The sequence below is a fragment of the Equus quagga genome, chromosome 3 (assembly GCF_021613505.1).
Source record: "Equus quagga isolate Etosha38 chromosome 3, UCLA_HA_Equagga_1.0, whole genome shotgun sequence".
NCBI lineage: Eukaryota > Metazoa > Chordata > Mammalia > Perissodactyla > Equidae > Equus > Equus quagga.
In genome coordinates this window covers 63,118,433-63,135,120 of record NC_060269.1, presented here as the reverse complement: position 1 = coordinate 63,135,120, position 16,688 = coordinate 63,118,433, and the positions used below count along the sequence as shown (strand labels likewise).

At 43.4% G+C, this 16,688-nt stretch overlaps 1 protein-coding gene across 4 annotated transcripts in view; it reads left to right on the top strand.

The window, feature by feature from the left end:
* EXTL3 (exostosin like glycosyltransferase 3) overlaps positions 1–14,712 on the top strand; it is a 121,138-nt gene extending 106,426 nt beyond the window's left edge. For all 4 annotated transcript variants that reach the window (XM_046656177.1, XM_046656176.1, XM_046656175.1 and 1 more), the window contains exons 6-7: positions 1,121–1,249; positions 11,531–14,712. In XM_046656177.1, the coding sequence (XP_046512133.1) occupies positions 1,121–1,249; positions 11,531–11,740 (339 nt within the window). In that variant the 3' untranslated portion in view covers positions 11,741–14,712. The remainder of the gene's footprint in view (positions 1–1,120; positions 1,250–11,530) is intronic.
* The last annotated feature ends 1,976 nt before the right edge of the window (positions 14,713–16,688 follow it).

Genomic DNA, 16,688 nt, shown 5'->3' with positions numbered 1-16,688 from the left:
TGCAGTATAAATATTCTTACTGTGACTGATTTCAAGTTATTGACATGAGTCACTGTACATGTAGTTGGGAAGAGATGGGTAATTGCACACTATTATATGTAGTATTTTCACTATACACATATGACAGACATGAATAATCTGAAGTTAACAGTAAAATGCCATAAACAATGATAATCTGTAACAAACTAATTAAGAAGTCATGAGCTTGAGATATTTATTGGTTTTTAATATAACTCATTAAAGTTTATGTAATTCTATTTTTAATAATGACTGTTTTTCATAACAAGCTCACAAAATTCCTACATAGTCTCAGAAAATTACTGAAAATTTAGTAGTTGACATTCATAGCAGGTGTGAGCCAGCTTCAGCACACCACTTTGTGGCCCTGGCAGGACACCGTAAGAACTTAGGCTTTTTTCCCCTCTGAGTGAAGTAGGGAGCCATTGAGTGGTTTGGAGTAAAGGAGTGACATGCTCAGTTGGACTTGTGTTTTAACATGATCACTCTGCTGTGCTGAAAATGGACTGTAGGGAAGAAAATATGGCAGCAGAGAGACTATCTTAAGAGACTATACAAATAATCCAGGCAAGAGATGATGGTGGCTTAGAGCAAGGGGTAGCTAGTGGTGATGGTAAGAAGTGCTCAGATTCTAGAATCCTTAAGTGAGGCACTGAAGAACTGGATGTTTCATGGCTCAGTGACTTACTGAGGTCTTAGAAGATCACCAAGCTTTCCCCTCAGTTGTCCCTTATTGCCATTGTCAGAGATAGAATGTTGTTCAGATGAACCAGTGTCTGAACTAATTTGGCAAATCTTTATATTGTTGCAAAATCACTGAGGTACCAAGGAGATGAAATGAAATTCTGATTCTCAAAGGGGCGATAATGGCAATTTGGATGGGATAATTCTTCATTGCAGAAGATCTGCCATGCAGGATGTTTAACATCCCTGGCCCCAACTCCCTAAATGCCAGTAGTGCTTCCCAGTGATTGCCACACCCAACCTCCGCCCCCTCCCCCCAATTTCCTAACAACCCCTAGATCCATGCATATTTTTGCTAAAAGCCAGAAGGAACTGTGGCCTCTAACAGAATATGTGATTGTTTTTCTACCCCTGACAGTATTATGCCTACCTGTATTCTTACGTGATGCCCCAGGCCATCCGGGATATGGTGGATGAATACATCAACTGTGAGGACATTGCCATGAACTTCCTTGTCTCCCACATCACTCGGAAACCCCCCATCAAGGTGAGGGTCCCACTACTTATAGGACTGGGGGTGCATGCATATTTGATTCACTTATTTTTCAGTGGTGCAGTATGTAACTCACCATACCTCAGAGTCCTCATCTCTAAAATGCGGATAATGATACCACGAACCAAATAGGATGGGCTTAGGGTTAAGTGAGTTGTTAATACAGGGCCTCTTCACTCCTAATAGAATAGATAGAATTCAGAGGGTTTGGAACTTGGATGGGAAAAATGTTGCATCTTTAATTTTTACTAGTATCTTAATGGAATTTAGCATTGCCATTAGTTATGAAACAGGCTACAGTTCATAAGAGTATTTGCAGTAACTGTGATTTGTCACCAATAGAAGTCACAGATATTTTCCTATCACATTACATTTGTTGCCACATCTCAAAGTATTATTTATGTTTATCACTGCTTTGAAATTATAGTAGTTAGTAACTTTCCCCTAAATCTTGTTACTTAATCGATTAATAAAAGAGCACATACATTACTCTACTTCAGTGTAATTTGTTTCCTTTGTAATCTCATGTATTTTGTTTTATGCATTTAAAAACAGCCTGAGGAGGAGTCCACAGATTTCACCAGACTGCCAATCCAGAGCAGGGGGTGTCCATGGCACAAAAAATTCAAGAATTTTTTAGTTAATGCATATAAAGCTCTAAGAATAGTGCCTGGCACATAAGTAAGTACTATGTAAGGTATTTACTCAAAAACAAAAACAAAAGTACTCTCAGAATTCTAGAAATCTGTTTTTGTCTTTGAGTTGCTGAATAGATTTGACCAATTTCATACTAAGCACACAAAAAGACCAGTTCTATCACCCTTTACAGCATCATTGCAGGTTCATACAAGTGAAAGCTCTCGGGGCCAGCCTCGGGGCACAGCGGTTAAGTTCGCACATTCCGCTTCTTGGCAGCCTGGGGTTTGCTGGCTCGGATCCTGGCTGCGGACATGGCACCGCATATGACAAGCCATGCTGTGGTAGGCATCCCACATAGAAAGTAGAGGAAGATGGGCACGGATGTTAGCTCAGGGCCAGTCTTCCTCAGCAAAAAGAGGGGGATTGGCAGCAGATGTTAGCTCAGGGCTGATCTTCCTCAAAAAGAAAAAAAAAAATTGGGAATCACTGCTTCAGTGAAAACATCAGTATAAAATAACTTTTAGTACCAAATGGAGTCATTTGCAGGTTAAGGAGCTTTCCCCTGAGGTTGGATGCTGGCATCTAGGATGAGGAGGAAGATTTTTAGGCACGGGGGGACAAAGGAGAATACTGGACATAGATGCTTCTTGATAATATCCTTCTCTGAATTCTCGACAACCATCTCCTGTTTCAGTGAGAGCTGGTGGGGCAAGTAGTAATTCATTGTTAAGTGTGAGCCAGAAGAGTTCTAGGAGAACTGCCAGTGAGTGAGAGGAAGCGAGGAGACCAGTGGTGTCCTTCGAAGGGGACTGTGGACATCCTGACTCCCTCAGGGTTTGGCTCTGAGGTGAGCTGTTCCTTTGAGCACTGGCCTGTACTCCTGCCTCAGTTTCAGTTGTGGAGACCTGGGCAGAACCCATCGGAATGGCTATATTGGCTATATGTGATGCTTACTCTTTAGCTATAAATTATAGGTTGGGCCATTCAATTTAAATTTTTTACCTCAATTTATAATAGTAATAATAATTTTAAAATTATTTGGGAAAAGATAGACATATTGAAAAATAAATAAAAATTATTCAAGCCTTTTGGCATATTTCTTTTGGTTCTCTGGTTCCCTACCTGTGGTCATGGCTTTTTTATTTTTATTTTTTTTAAATATATATATTTTTTGTAGTTTGCTTTTCAAACACCTGACAGTAAATTTTCTGGTTCTGGCAATATTGTGGCCTGGATAACCTAAAAACCCCTTCACTGCATGTAACAAACATTTTTGTTCATTGTGTAGTTGGGCTTATAAAGAAGTAAAAGAATTGCTGGAAAGGAAGGAGTAACTAAAAGAGTGGCAAGCATGTGAGAGGTGTCACTGTGGCTACCCTGGGTAGGGTGCTGTTAACTTAGTCTTCCAGAGGCTTGGGTGTTATCACTCATACTGAAAAAAAGTGAAGAACCTTTGGGCCTTTTAAAGTGGCAGAGAATTAGAGCTGAGATCTCCTACCATTATTGCCCCAGGCAACTTGTTTATTTTAACCTGGATTCTGGAGGGTAGGGGGGAAAAGCATAGATTGAGAATTTTAAAATAGTCTGAACCTCCATGGGCTTGGGGACTCACGCTATATGAAAATTGGCCCTAGCAATTGATATCCTTTGACTATTTGACAGAATAAGACCAAAAACTGCTATAAAGAGACATTCCTTCACCTCCAGCCACATAGGATGCCCACAGATAAAGCTTTATTGAAGATGAGCTTGAAATCCAAAATTACCAGTCACATGAGGAAACAAAATGAGGAAAAATTAAAAGACATGACAAATAGTAAGGTTGGTTCTCTAAGAATTCCAGATAATAAAACAACTGGATAGACTGTAAAATAAGTAGGTTTAAAATGACCAAATATAAAAACTAAAGAATTGAAAACAAAAAAGCCCCAACAAATTACTAAGAAAAAAGAACAAGCAGATTTGAAAGATGCAAATAGAACTACTGGAAATGAAAATTATAGTTATTAAAATGAAAATGTCCATGAATGGGATGAAAAGATTAAACATAGCTGAAGAGAAAATTAATAACCTAGAAGATAAATCTGAAGAAATTTCTGAGGAAGTATTACAAAGATAGGAAGAGATGGAAAATAAGAAAGAGAGATTAAGAGACATGGAAGATATAAAAAGGTCCAACACAAAACCAAGAAGGGAAGAATAAAGAGAATGAGGGAGAGGCAATTTTGAAAAAAATGTGAGTTTTCCAGAATTTATTGAGACATGAATACTACAGCAAACATTAAGCTTAATGATGAAACTTTAGAAATTCCCACTCAAGTTAGTAATAAGACAAGGTTACCCACTAAGTAAATGGAGATAGAGATCATATCTGTATTCATGGAAGAGGAGACTGTATCAGCAGGATGCTAGTTCTCCCCAAATCTAGAATTTCAATGTAACTCTAATCAAAATCCTTTTAGGATGCTTAATTTGGTTTGGTGTGGAGCTTGATAAACAGATCCTCAAATTTTTATCGAAAGGCAAAGGACCAGAATAGCCAAGACACTAGTGAAGAAGATGTGGACTTGCCTTGTCAGAAATCATGATATGGTGATAAAATACATAATTAAGACAATGTGATATTGGCACAGGGCTTGGCAAACCAATGATACAAAGTCAAGTCCAGACACAGCCCTGTGCACATATGGAAACTTGATATATGATAAAGGCGGTGTTTACGAGTGAGCGCTGGGATAATTGGTTATCTCTGTGAGAAAGAAATGCATCTCGCACTACACACAAAGTCAATTCCAGATGGATTAATGAGCCAAATGTGAATAGCAAGCTTTAAATCTTCTAATAAAAACAAAATTACAGAAGTATTTTTGTGATTATAGCCAAAGAGAAATATATTAAGAAACAAAAAGTGCAAAATATAGAGGGAAAGATTGGTTTGAATACACTAAAATTAAAAAATTTTTCAAGAAAACTCTGTATATGGAAAAACAAGCCACAGACTGGGATATTTACATTGCCTATAAATAACAAAGACTTAATACCCAGAATAAAGAATTTCCAGGTGAGAAAAAAAGACAACTCAGCAGATTAGTAAAGTATATAAAAAAGCAGTGTAATAAAGTGGAAACCCGAATGACTGATAAACGGGTAGAAAGTTGCTGAACTTCTGTAATAATCAGGAAAATGTAAATTAAAGCAATTGGGTACAGTTTATACCCATCAAATGAGCAGAAATGAAAGGGTGATAGTACTAAGTGTTAGGATGTGTAGAAATTGCAGCTATAATGCAGTGCGGGTGGGTGTACACTATGGTACATGGGTTTTGAAGAAAGTTTGGTATTAGTGGTATAATTGCAGGTGCATGTACCCCGTGACCTAGCAGGGGAGGAATGGAAGGACGGAGGGTGACACAAGGCATCAACTCTATTTGTAACGTTTTTTTTCTTTAAAAAAAAAAGAAGAAGAAAAATATGTAGTCTGAAACAAATAGGGCAAAATGTTAATATTTGACAAAACTGATAGGTTTGCATGTTATATTTTTACCTTTTTAAAAAACATAATATTTCATTCACATATTTTAAACCACTAGTAGCAAGTGTTTCATATATGTATCTATAAGTACTTTCTTTATATATGTGTAGCCATATATAGTTCTTTAATGTATACCGTCCTTAATCAAACACCCTGCAATAAAAATGATACTCAGAATAATGAAGTTTAACATTTTCGATATCCACCCATTGTATGTGCACCTCCATAATCCCATCTTGCATCTTCCCTTTATTGCTAATTGCGATCCTGGATTTTGTTTTAAAAATTCCCTTCCGTTCCCCCCTTTAAAAGAATGGTTTTAACATATATGTATTTAATCCCTAAATGATTGCTTTTTTAAACTTTATATAAGTGAAATCAAACTTACAGCATTCCTCTGCATTTAGCTTTTTGAAAACTCAATAATCTGTTTGTGAGCCTAGTCAGTGTTGATGCTTGTAGTTGTTCGTTAATATTCACTGCCCCAGGTCTTAAAGATGCTCTCCTCCATACTCTTCTAAAAGTTCTAGGTTTTGCTCTTTTGTATTTAAATCATTAACCCTTCTGGAAGTGATTTTTGTGTTTGGTGTGAGATAGGGTCCTGATTTCATTTTTCTCTCATACCCAGTTTTCATTGCACATCAGTTCCATCCGTGCCCCAGTGATGTGCAGTGCTGTATCCATGCCCCAGTGATGTGCAGTGCTGTATCCGTGCCCCAGTGATGTGCAGTGCTGTATCTGTGCCCCAGTGATCTGTGGTGCTGGCATCCGTCCCCCAGTGATCTGTGGTGCTGGCGTCCGTGCCCCAGTGATCTGCGGTGCTGGCGTCCGTGTCCCAGTGATCTGCGGTGCTGGTATCCGTGCCACAGTGATCTGCGGTGCTGGCATCCGTGCCCCAGTGATCTGTGGTACTGGTGTCCGTGCCCCAGTGATCTCTGGTGCTTCAGAGAGAGCAGTGCCCTGCCAGCACCTTGATTTCTGACTTCTAGCCTCCTGAACTCAGAAACATGGCGAGCTTGAACTGAAGAGGACAGACAGGATGAAATGAAGGGAGACTGTCAAACTTCTGGGATTCTACAGGCAGGATGTGGGCCAATAGAGCTACTTGGCTGTAATATGTTGGCTGGGATAAGTGAAAGGAGAGGCTTTGAGAGTGGCTCGGAGGCCAGTGGGACTTCTGTCATCAATGGTCCAAAGGGTTTGGTCCCAGGAGCAGAACCACTCTTTGGTTCCAGAGGGTGATGCCATCTCCTCAGGGCTGCTTCCCCCACCTCTGCAGTCTAGGATGACAGATCATCAGTCACAGAGGATTTCGCTCAGGCCTTGAAATCTAATGGGATTTCCCCTGTTGGGTCTCTGACTCGTTTGGGACGCATGACGCCTTTTTACTTTCCTATTTCTCCTTTTTAAAATGGGAATGTCTGTCATATGCCTGTCCCACCATTGTATTTTTGAAGTAGCTAATCTTGTTCTTTAGGTTTCACGTGTCCACAGATGAAGAGGAATTTTATCCCAGGATGGACCATATCCAGTCTTACCCATATCTAGTTTAGATGATTTAGAAGAGATTTGGGACTTTCTGAGTTAATTATATTTAGATGAGATTTTGGACTTAGCTGTTGATCCTGGAATGGGTTAAGACTTTTGGAGATGTTGATATGAATGTATTTTGCATGGAGGAAGGAGATAAAATTTTGGAGGCGAGAGAGCAGACTGTCATGGGTTGAATTTTGTCCCCTAAAAAGATATGTTCAATTCCTAAAACCTGGTACTTGTGAATGTGACCTTATTTGGAAATAGGGTCTTTGCAGATAGAATCAAGTTAAGATGAAGTCATACCGGAGTAGGATGGGCTCTCAGTCCAGTATGACTAATGTCCTTATGAGAGGAGAAGCGAGACAGATGCAGAAACACTAGGGGAGAACACTACCACGTGATGACAGAGGCGGAGACTGGAGTGACGTGTCTGCAAGCCAAGGGACGCCAAGGGTTGCTGGCAACACCAGAGGCTAAGAGGAAGGCTTGGGACAGATTGTTCCCTAGAGTCTTCAGAGGGAGGACGGACCTGCTGACACCTTGATTTCAGACTTCTAGCCTCCACAACTATGAGAGAATAAATTCGTTTTTTTAAGTCACTGAGTTGGGGTACTTTGTTACAGCAGCTTTAGGGAACTCATCCAGTCCCTTCATCCCTCTAATGGTCTTTCACCTCTTGAAATGGGATTTCAACTAAGGGTTCTTCATACTTTTTTCACCTAAGTACGCATCCCTAAACACTATGACTTACTTTTAAAATAAATTTTTCATACTAAAATAGATGTAGATTTACAGAAAAATTGTGAAGATAGTACAAGATTCCCGTATACCCCTCTACTGTTTCCCCTGGTTTTTTTTTTTTTTTTTTTAAGATTCTATTTTTTCCTTTTTCTCCCCAAAGCCCTCTGGTACATAGTTGTATATTTTAGTTGTGGGTCCTTCTAGTTGTGGCATGTGGGACACCGCCTCAGCATGGCCTGATGAGTGGTGCCATGTCCGCACCCAGGATCCGAACTGGCGAAACCCTGGGTGGCCAAAGAGGAACGCACGAACTTAACCACTCGGCCATGGGCCCGGCCTCTCCCCTGTTGTTGATGAACCAGTATTGATAGTTTATCTTATTGAAGTCCATTGTTTATTCAGATTTCCTTATTTTGCTCAGTGCTTTTTTTTTTTTTTTTTTTAACTAGAATGATTGTGTAGCAGAATAATACAAGATATGACATGGGGCCGGCCCCGTGGCCAAGTGGTTAAGTTTGCATGCTCCACTGTGGCGGCCCAGGGTTTCCACAGTTTGGATCCTGGGCATGGACATGGCACCACTCATCAGGCCACCTTGAGGCGGCGTCCCACATGCCACAACTAGAAGGACTCACAACTAAGATATATAACTATGCACTGGGGGGATTAGGGGAGAAAAAGCAGAAGAAAAAAAGGAAGATTGGCAACAGTTGTTAACTCAGGTGCCAATCTTTAAAAAAAAAAAAGATATGACAAAGAGCCATATGTGAGAAAACTGTGTGCCCTCAAGCCTGGGGGTGGTCACTCCTAGTTCCCATATTCTTGGGACACCTTCCATGACTCTAGGGCAGATAGGCTGGCTAGAGCAGGAGTCGTCCATGCCTAAGACACAGGCCAAACCCCTGGAATGAGGCCAGACACAGCAGGTGTTCTGCTTCCCTGATGGGCCTGTAAGAGGGAAGTGCTCTCTACAAAGCCTCAAGACCTGGCAGCGACCACTGGACCCTGGAGAGCTTAGAGATGGTTCCTCTGTGGCAAGAACCTAAAAACCTTAGACTACTACTATGTCCTGCAATTCCCGTATCCCAATTCCTACTAACTGGAGAGGTAGAGGAACAAGACGTGCGAGCTCCCTCCAAGCTGGTGTTTGGTCTTCAGTGAACAGGGGTAGATACAAAACATCTTCCACAAGTGAGCTCGAACAGCACTGGGCACAGCAGGTGACAGACTCCCAGCTGCAGTTAGTACCCAGCGCGGGAGGAGACAGGGCAGGGTATGGGAGGGGGAGGTGTGTCTGTTCTGCCGTGGTCACTGCTGCGACGGTCCTGTTCTGCTGTCCTGGCCCAGTTTGTACAGTTCCTCCCAGCTTTCTGGATCTGCTCTCTCCTGGCCCAGAGCTCTAACTTCCCTGAGCCTAAACCTCCCAGCCTGCAGCATACACACAGCAGAAATGCCAGAGGCAGAGGGCGCTGATGAGAGTGAGCAGGCAGTGTTCTCAGGAGGGCGCTGATGAGAGTGAGCAGGCAGTGTTCTCAGGAGGGCGCTGATGAGAGTGAGCAGGCAGTGTTCTCAGAACACGAGGTTCTTCCACACCACCTCCACCGTGGCAGGGCAGGGCGAAGAGGACCTGGGTTCCAGGAGGCAGAAGCTGCAGGTCTGAGAGCAGGAAGGAGAGTTCCGCTGGGAGAATGACAGGAACTCAATATCTTTTTTCTGTTCCAGGATCAATTTTGTCTGTTTTGAACTTTATATAAACGGAATCATACAGTATCTCTTCTCCATGTCTCTTAATCTTGCTTTCATATATTTTTAAAGCTTTTTGTCACTGTTTTCCATTCTGGGTACTAATTTTAGTATATTTTTCATCACTCATTTTCTCTTCACACTCATCTATTGTGTGTCTGATTTAATTAATTCATGTATTTTTCATTTCTTTGTTCTATTTGGTTCTTTTTCATATCTGCTAGGACTTTTTTGATAGTCCCTTCTTCCTTCCATCAAACTCTAATCTTTCTGAATTCCATTGTACGTATTACACACATTGACTGTTAGAATCATTATCTGATAGTCCTGCTATTTTGCCATGTTTTGGGGTCTGATTCTGTGGTTTCTGCGGGTTCTCCCTCACGTGGCTCCTTCCCTTTCTGGTGACTTTTGATTGTGAGATCATATTCTGTGGGGTTTTCCTTATGGCACTTCTTTGAGGCCTGAATCTACACACGAGGGGATTTGCATTTGCTTCTTCTGTTTGCCTGGGTCAGGACCTACCTGAGACCTGTTTAAGCTAAGTTAGCACCTGGGGGCTTCTCAGGACACATGAGTAACATAAATTCTAGCCTCACACGTGTGAGGGCCAGCTTGTGGTTATAGATTCTCAGAGGTGATGTTTCCTCCTTCCCTTAGAACCAAGACCGAGAAGAAAACATTTCTTTACCATCTCTCTCGGTGCGGCTGCCTCCAGCCCATGCAGCCTTCCGTTTGCTCCCAGCCTTTCACAAAGTCTCCGATCTGGTTTCGCGGCTCTTCCCTCCCCAGCCCGATGAAAACCAAAGCTCCTGGCTCTCTCCCTGGATTCTGGCTTTTTCATTATTTTGGCCTCTGAGGATTTCATTTCTTTCATTACATCTCATTTCATTTCTTTCATTACAAGCTCAGCCATATATTTAAAGAGATGGTTTATATATTTTACCCTGCGTTTTCAGGTATTCTGTGCTAAGGAAGTTTTTAATGTTATTTGGTCTGCCACATTGTTGATGGTGAAGCTATTATTCTTCATACTTTTCTAATTGCTTGACATTTCACAATAATAACTACTAAACTATAATATGACCACTTTCCCATGTCTTTAAATATAATTTTCTTAAACACCATTTTTTTTTTTTAAGATTTTATTTTTCCTTTTTCTCCCCAAAGCCCCCTGGTACATAGTTGTGTATTTTTAGTTGTGGGTCCTTCTAGTTAGGGTATGTGGGATGCCACCTCAGCATGGCTTGATGAGCAGTGCCACATCCGTGCCCCGGATCCGAACTGGTTAAACCCTGGGTTGCCGAAGCACAGAGTGTGAACTTAACCACTCAACCATGGGGCTGGCCCCTTAACCACCATTTTTAATGGATGTGTAGTATTTTATAATTGTTTAACTAGTGCCTCCCACCTTTTTTTTTTGTTGCTGAGGAAGATTAGCTCTGAGTGAAAATCTGTTGCCAGTCTTCCTCTTTGCTTGAGGAAGAGTCAGCCTGAGCTAACATCTGTTGCCAATCTTCTTCTTTTTGCTTGAGGAATATTGTCCCCGAGCTAACATCTGTGCCAGTCTTCCTCTATTTTATATGTGGGTCACTGCCATAGCACGGCTGCCAACGAGTGGTGTAGGTCCATGTCTGGGAACCAAACCTGGGCTGCTGAACCAGAGCATGCCAAACTTAACCACTCGGCCACGGGCCGGCCCCTAACTAGTCCCCTTTAGATGGGTCATTTTCTAGTATTTTGCTCTTAAAAACTGATGAAATGAACAACTTTATACCTATATCTTGCTGTGCAACCAAAATAAATAGTAGATTTAAAGTTCCTGAGACAGGGAACACTAAGCATTTTAAGGTTTTGGATAGCTGTTAAGTACAAGCCATTTGGAAAGAGCCCCCTTATTAATGATGTAGATCCGTGCATGGCTGGGAGAGAGTGCTGGGCTCTGGCTCCTGAGTCAGTCTTTGAGCGAAGGTGGTATCAGCGTCTTCACCGGGGCAACGGAGGTGTCGGCTTAGTTAAGCTGCAGAGTTTCTGTCAGTATTAGCATCTGTGATTCTCACTCTGTGCTTTCTTCCCTCTTCCCAGGTGACCTCACGGTGGACTTTCCGATGCCCAGGATGCCCTCAGGCCCTGTCACATGATGATTCCCACTTTCACGAGCGGCACAAATGTATCAACTTTTTTGTCAAGGTGTATGGCTATATGCCCCTACTGTACACCCAATTCAGGGTGGACTCTGTGCTCTTCAAGACCCGCCTGCCCCACGACAAGACCAAGTGCTTCAAGTTCATCTAGGGGCATTCCAGTTTGTGGGGAGAGGATGAGCAGAATGAGGGAGATGGATCCTAAGGTTCCTAGACATTGAAGGACCTCAGGGACATTTGCTGGGTGGGCAGCCCAGACCCTCTGCTGGGAGAAGTGGCAGGAAGAGTGAAAAGGAAATAGCTGCCTCTCTCTTGAAGTCAGCCACACTGGGCCTGGAACCCTGGTTGGAGGACACCAGGGTTCCCTACACAGGGCACTGACTGATAGCTTACACTGAGGACCATGGGGACTCTGGAGAGTCACTCACGCAGTTCATAAGCCCAGGACAGCTGGTTTGTGGTTTTTAAATTCAGTAAGAACTATTGTTATTTAAAAAGATAAAGTTTCAGATTTGCCATGCAAGGCTTATTTATATATATGTGTGTATATATATATATATATATGTATATATATATATATATACACACACACACACTCACATACGTATACATATATATATATATATATATATTTCGGGAGGGAGTTTGAAATTTCTGTCTGTCTCACAAAGTGAGGGACGCGCCAAGGCTCCTGGTGTTCTGTATTTTGGTAGAGATGGATCCTGGCCTTAGGGTATCTGGCTCATCCTTGAAGATCATCTCCGTTCTCCCCAGGGGCATCTGTGTGCAGAAACAAAAAGGGCCCGGCTTGGCTCTCTTGTGGGGCCTTCGACGAGATAAGACCTGTTGGTTTGTTCCTTCCCACTTCCTGTTGCCAACCAGCCATCTGTAACTCATGTTCCCCTCTCACTTGAGTCCCGGGGGAGGACTGCACCTTTGGGAACAGCCAAGCTTGCCTGTGCTGGATGTGGTGGTTTGTGAGCCCTCCTCATCAGATCATGCTGTCCCAGTACTTGACCCTGCTCTTCTGTTCTCTCCCGTTTGAAAGAGGAATGAGGAAGGAACGAGACCTGAGGACAGCACTCCCTTACGGCTTTTTGTCCAGCCCTCCTTTTGAAAAACATGTGCTTTGGCTTCAGGTTTTCCTGAAGCTTCTTTGTTGTATAAGAGAACAGAAAACTGTCAGGCTCCACTTCCAGGTGTGGTCTGCAGTGGTTTGCAGGTTGGCCTGCTCTCTGGCCTAGAACGAGCAAGCATCCTGTGTGGATCCCCACCCGGCTGGCCGGGAAGTCTTACCGCAAGGCACCTGCCTTGGGATAAATACTTTGGTGAAATTCACCTTCCCCTCCACCTTAGTCTGAACCTGCATCCTGTGTTACCTATAGTTTTTGGATCCCTAATGCCAGGTTGGTTCCAGGACGCCCTGAGGCTTGGTATGTGCCAGAACAATGGGAGAATATGATTTGTTAAGTTCACATCTAGCCTGAAATTTAACAGGCATTCACACTCTACGTTACCACTTTCCTCTTCTGGTTTAAATTTCTATTGCCTGGGCTAAAAAGGAAATAGGCTCATTTTTCTTGGTGGAGGTGGCAGTAGGGGAGCTGAAGAGGGTGTTAGTGGCGTTTGGCAGGGATTTAGCCCATGACTTCTACCATTTTTCTGGACCCCACTTTCTTCCAGTGAGGTTGGCTATAGGTGGTTTCCCACATCTGAACAAATGCTCAGGTCTGTGCTGGTCATGCACACGCCTTAAGCGAGTTCTGTCCTCCCCAGACCTTGACATCCTGTGCTTCTATTTCTTGGGGGCACGTTCTTCTCTGACCTGCCTGTACCAACTGGGTTCTCAGCAAGTATCATTTTGAAGCCAGGCTCTGTCCTGGAGATACCACCCGACTGTGGGGCTGGCTTGACCTGCGGGACTGCTCTGCATCAGCAGGCAGGAGCAGTGCTGCTCCTACGACTCGTGTCGTGCAGAGGGTCCCACTGGCATCTTCTTGTAGCCCTCCTGCTGAGGCAGCTACCTAGGAAATTGAGTTATACGTTTCAGTAACCCAGCAAAGGGGTGCAGACTCCCTGCATCCTAACTTTCTTACCCTCTTTTCTTGTCTCCTGACCTTATTCTTTTTAGCAGTAGCCTTCTTCCCTCTGGGGAGCCAAAGAGTGTGGTGTTTTGAGCTATATATGTGGCTGCTATTTTTATCTTGTTTATTTTAATGTGAGGAACTCGTAAGCTGACTTTCAGTGGGACCTGGTGAGAAAGGAGCAGTCTGTTAGGACCCCCTTTAGTGGAGCCAGGTGGTTGGGTCCCTGAGTGCTGTGCTAGATCCAGGAGTGCTGAACGGTCTGAGGTGATGGGTACCATCCAAGTGTACGGCAGGGAGGGTTATGACCTCAGAGCTTTAAACAAGGAGAGCGCTGTGTGGACCGGAACCAGACACGAACTCAAAGGACCCCACGCAGCAGGCTGGGGGGCAGGCACACTGGCCACCAGTGGCTTAAAGGATGGTCTTCTTGCCTGTTGCTTGGTTAGGCGCTCCTGGAGATGGCTGCTGCTTTCTGCAAGGTGGCGTAGGGAGAGGCCCAGCTCTGTGCTTAACGTGTCTCTGTGTTGATCAGTCGCCTTGGGAATCCCAGATGTCCTCTCTCCCACCTACCTGTGACTCGCCTGGAACGGGAGGACAGCTCTGCAGCCCCCCGTGGGTTTCCTTGGCTGTCCACAGTAACGCCTTGTTGCCTGGTCTTGCTCCCAGGGCCCAGGACTTCCTTGTTCTCCTCTAGCCAGTTTGCTCTTCACCGTGAGGGGCATCCGCCTCGTGAGAGCCTCCCCAAGGTGCTCGGCAGGCCGTCTGGGCGTCTGCGCCCCGGCAGTGCTCTCCGTCTGCTGTGGACTGTGCCTCACGTCGGGGCGCAGGCCGCGGGCCCTGTCTGCGTGGAGCCGGGGAGTCTACAAGGGCTGCCTGCGGTGTGTTCAGGGGGCTCCTGGTTTGAAGTGAGATTCTGAAGGGGGGCGCTCTTTGATATCCATGCCATATCCATCCGCCCCACCCCTTTACCAGTCATGAGCACAATGGTCTTACGTTGGATTTTTGTAAAAAAAAATAAATGGAGACTTTAACTCAAGCAGCTTGGGGTCTTTCATGATTTTCCTCTGCAGGGACAGAAGAGTGACCTGAGAGAAGATGCCTGCCTGAGTCCAGGGCAGGGAACCACCACTGCACGGCCATTTGGGACTCTCCCAGCATAAGACTGGGCTATGTGGCTTGGCCCTGGAGCAGCCTGCGTGCCTCAGCCTAAGTCATGCTGGTGGCGTGCACAGGCACGGGCAGCCTTGCCTGCACCCATTTCTGGGATTAGTCATTTGGTTACATAGAAGAACTCTGGTGTCATTTAACTGATTTGAGTGAGATGTGGCACGTGGCACATTTATGCCACCTTTATTTTTTCGTGGTATTTTTGAAAAGTATGTGTGGTATGGTGCTGGGGAGCTTGTGTGCTGTGTCCCCAGCCCAGAGGAGAGGGCTTGTTGAGAACGAGCTGGGCTAGAGGTTATTCTGCTGCTCCACAAGGAGGCACTAAAAGCACTTGTGTGCAGTTGATGCTGCTTTTAGTTTTGTTGTTTTTTTGTTTATTAATACCATTTTTCCTTTGTTTTTTTTAATTTTTCGTTTTTTTTATTGTGGTAACATTGGTTTATAACATTATATAAGTTTCAGGTGTACGTCGTCATATTTCAATTTCTGTGTAGATTACATCATGTTCACCACCCAAAGTCTAATTACAGTCACCACACACATGTGCCCTGTCACCCCTTTTGCACTCCCCACCTCCCTTCCCCTCTGGTAACCACTAATCCAATCTCTGTCTCTGCGATTGTTTGTTGTTTTTATCTTCTACTTAGGAGTGAGATCAGATGGTATTTGACTTTCTCTGGCTTATTTCGTTTAGCATAATACCCTGAAGGTCCATCCATGTTGTCACAAATGGCAAGCTTTCATCTTTTTTATAGCTGAGTTGTGTTCCATTGTGTATAAATACCACATCTTTATCCATTCCTCCCTTGAATGGGCACCTAGGTTGCTTCCAAGTCTTGGCTATTGTGAATAATGCTGCGATGAACATAGGGGTGCACGTATCTTTACGTATTTGTGTTTTCATGTTCTTTGGATAAATACCCAGCAGTGGAATAGCTGGATCATATGGTAGTTCTATTCTTAATTTTTTGAGAAATCTCCATAGTATTTTCCATAGTGTCTACACCAGTTTACATTCCCACCAGCAGTGTATGAGGGTTCTGTTTTCTCCCCATCCTCTCCAACACTTATTTCCTGTCTCGTTAATTATAGCCATTCTGATGTGCGTGAGGTGGTATCTCATTGTAGTTTTGATTTGCATTTCCCTAATAATTGACGATGTTGAACATCTTTTCATGTGCCTGTTGGCCATATGTGTGTCTTCTTTGGAAAAATGTCTGTTCAGATCTTTTGCCCATTTTCAAATTGGTTGTTTCTTTGATGTTGAGATGTATGAGTTCCTTATATATTTTGGATATTAACCCCTTATCAGATATATGATTTGCAAAATATCTTCTCCCAGTTTTTAGGTTGTCTTTTCATTTTGTTGATGATTTCGTTTGCTGTGCAGAAGTTTTTTGGTCCCATCTGTAGTCCCATTTGTAAACGCACACATCTGTGGACAGCTAATCTTTGACAAGGGAGCCAAGAACATACAATGAAGAAAGGAAAGTCTCTTCAATAAATAGTGTTGGGAAAACTGGACAGCCACGTGCAAAAGAATGAAAGTAGACTATTATCTTACACCATGCACAAAAATTAACTCAAAGTGGACTAAAGAATGTAAGACGTGAAACCGTAAAACTTCTAGAAGAAAACATAGGCAGTATGTGCTCTTCGACATCAGTTTTAGCAGCATCTTTTCGAATAGCATGTCTTGCCAGACAAAGGAAACAAAAGAAAAAATAGTTGATGCTTCTTAGCTGTCGCAGCCCAATCCTTTTGGTGTCTGTGGTCCTAGACTTCTGCTTGGCAACAGGATCAGAGCCATCCGCAGGGAGACAGCACCGAGTCACAGGCATTGGA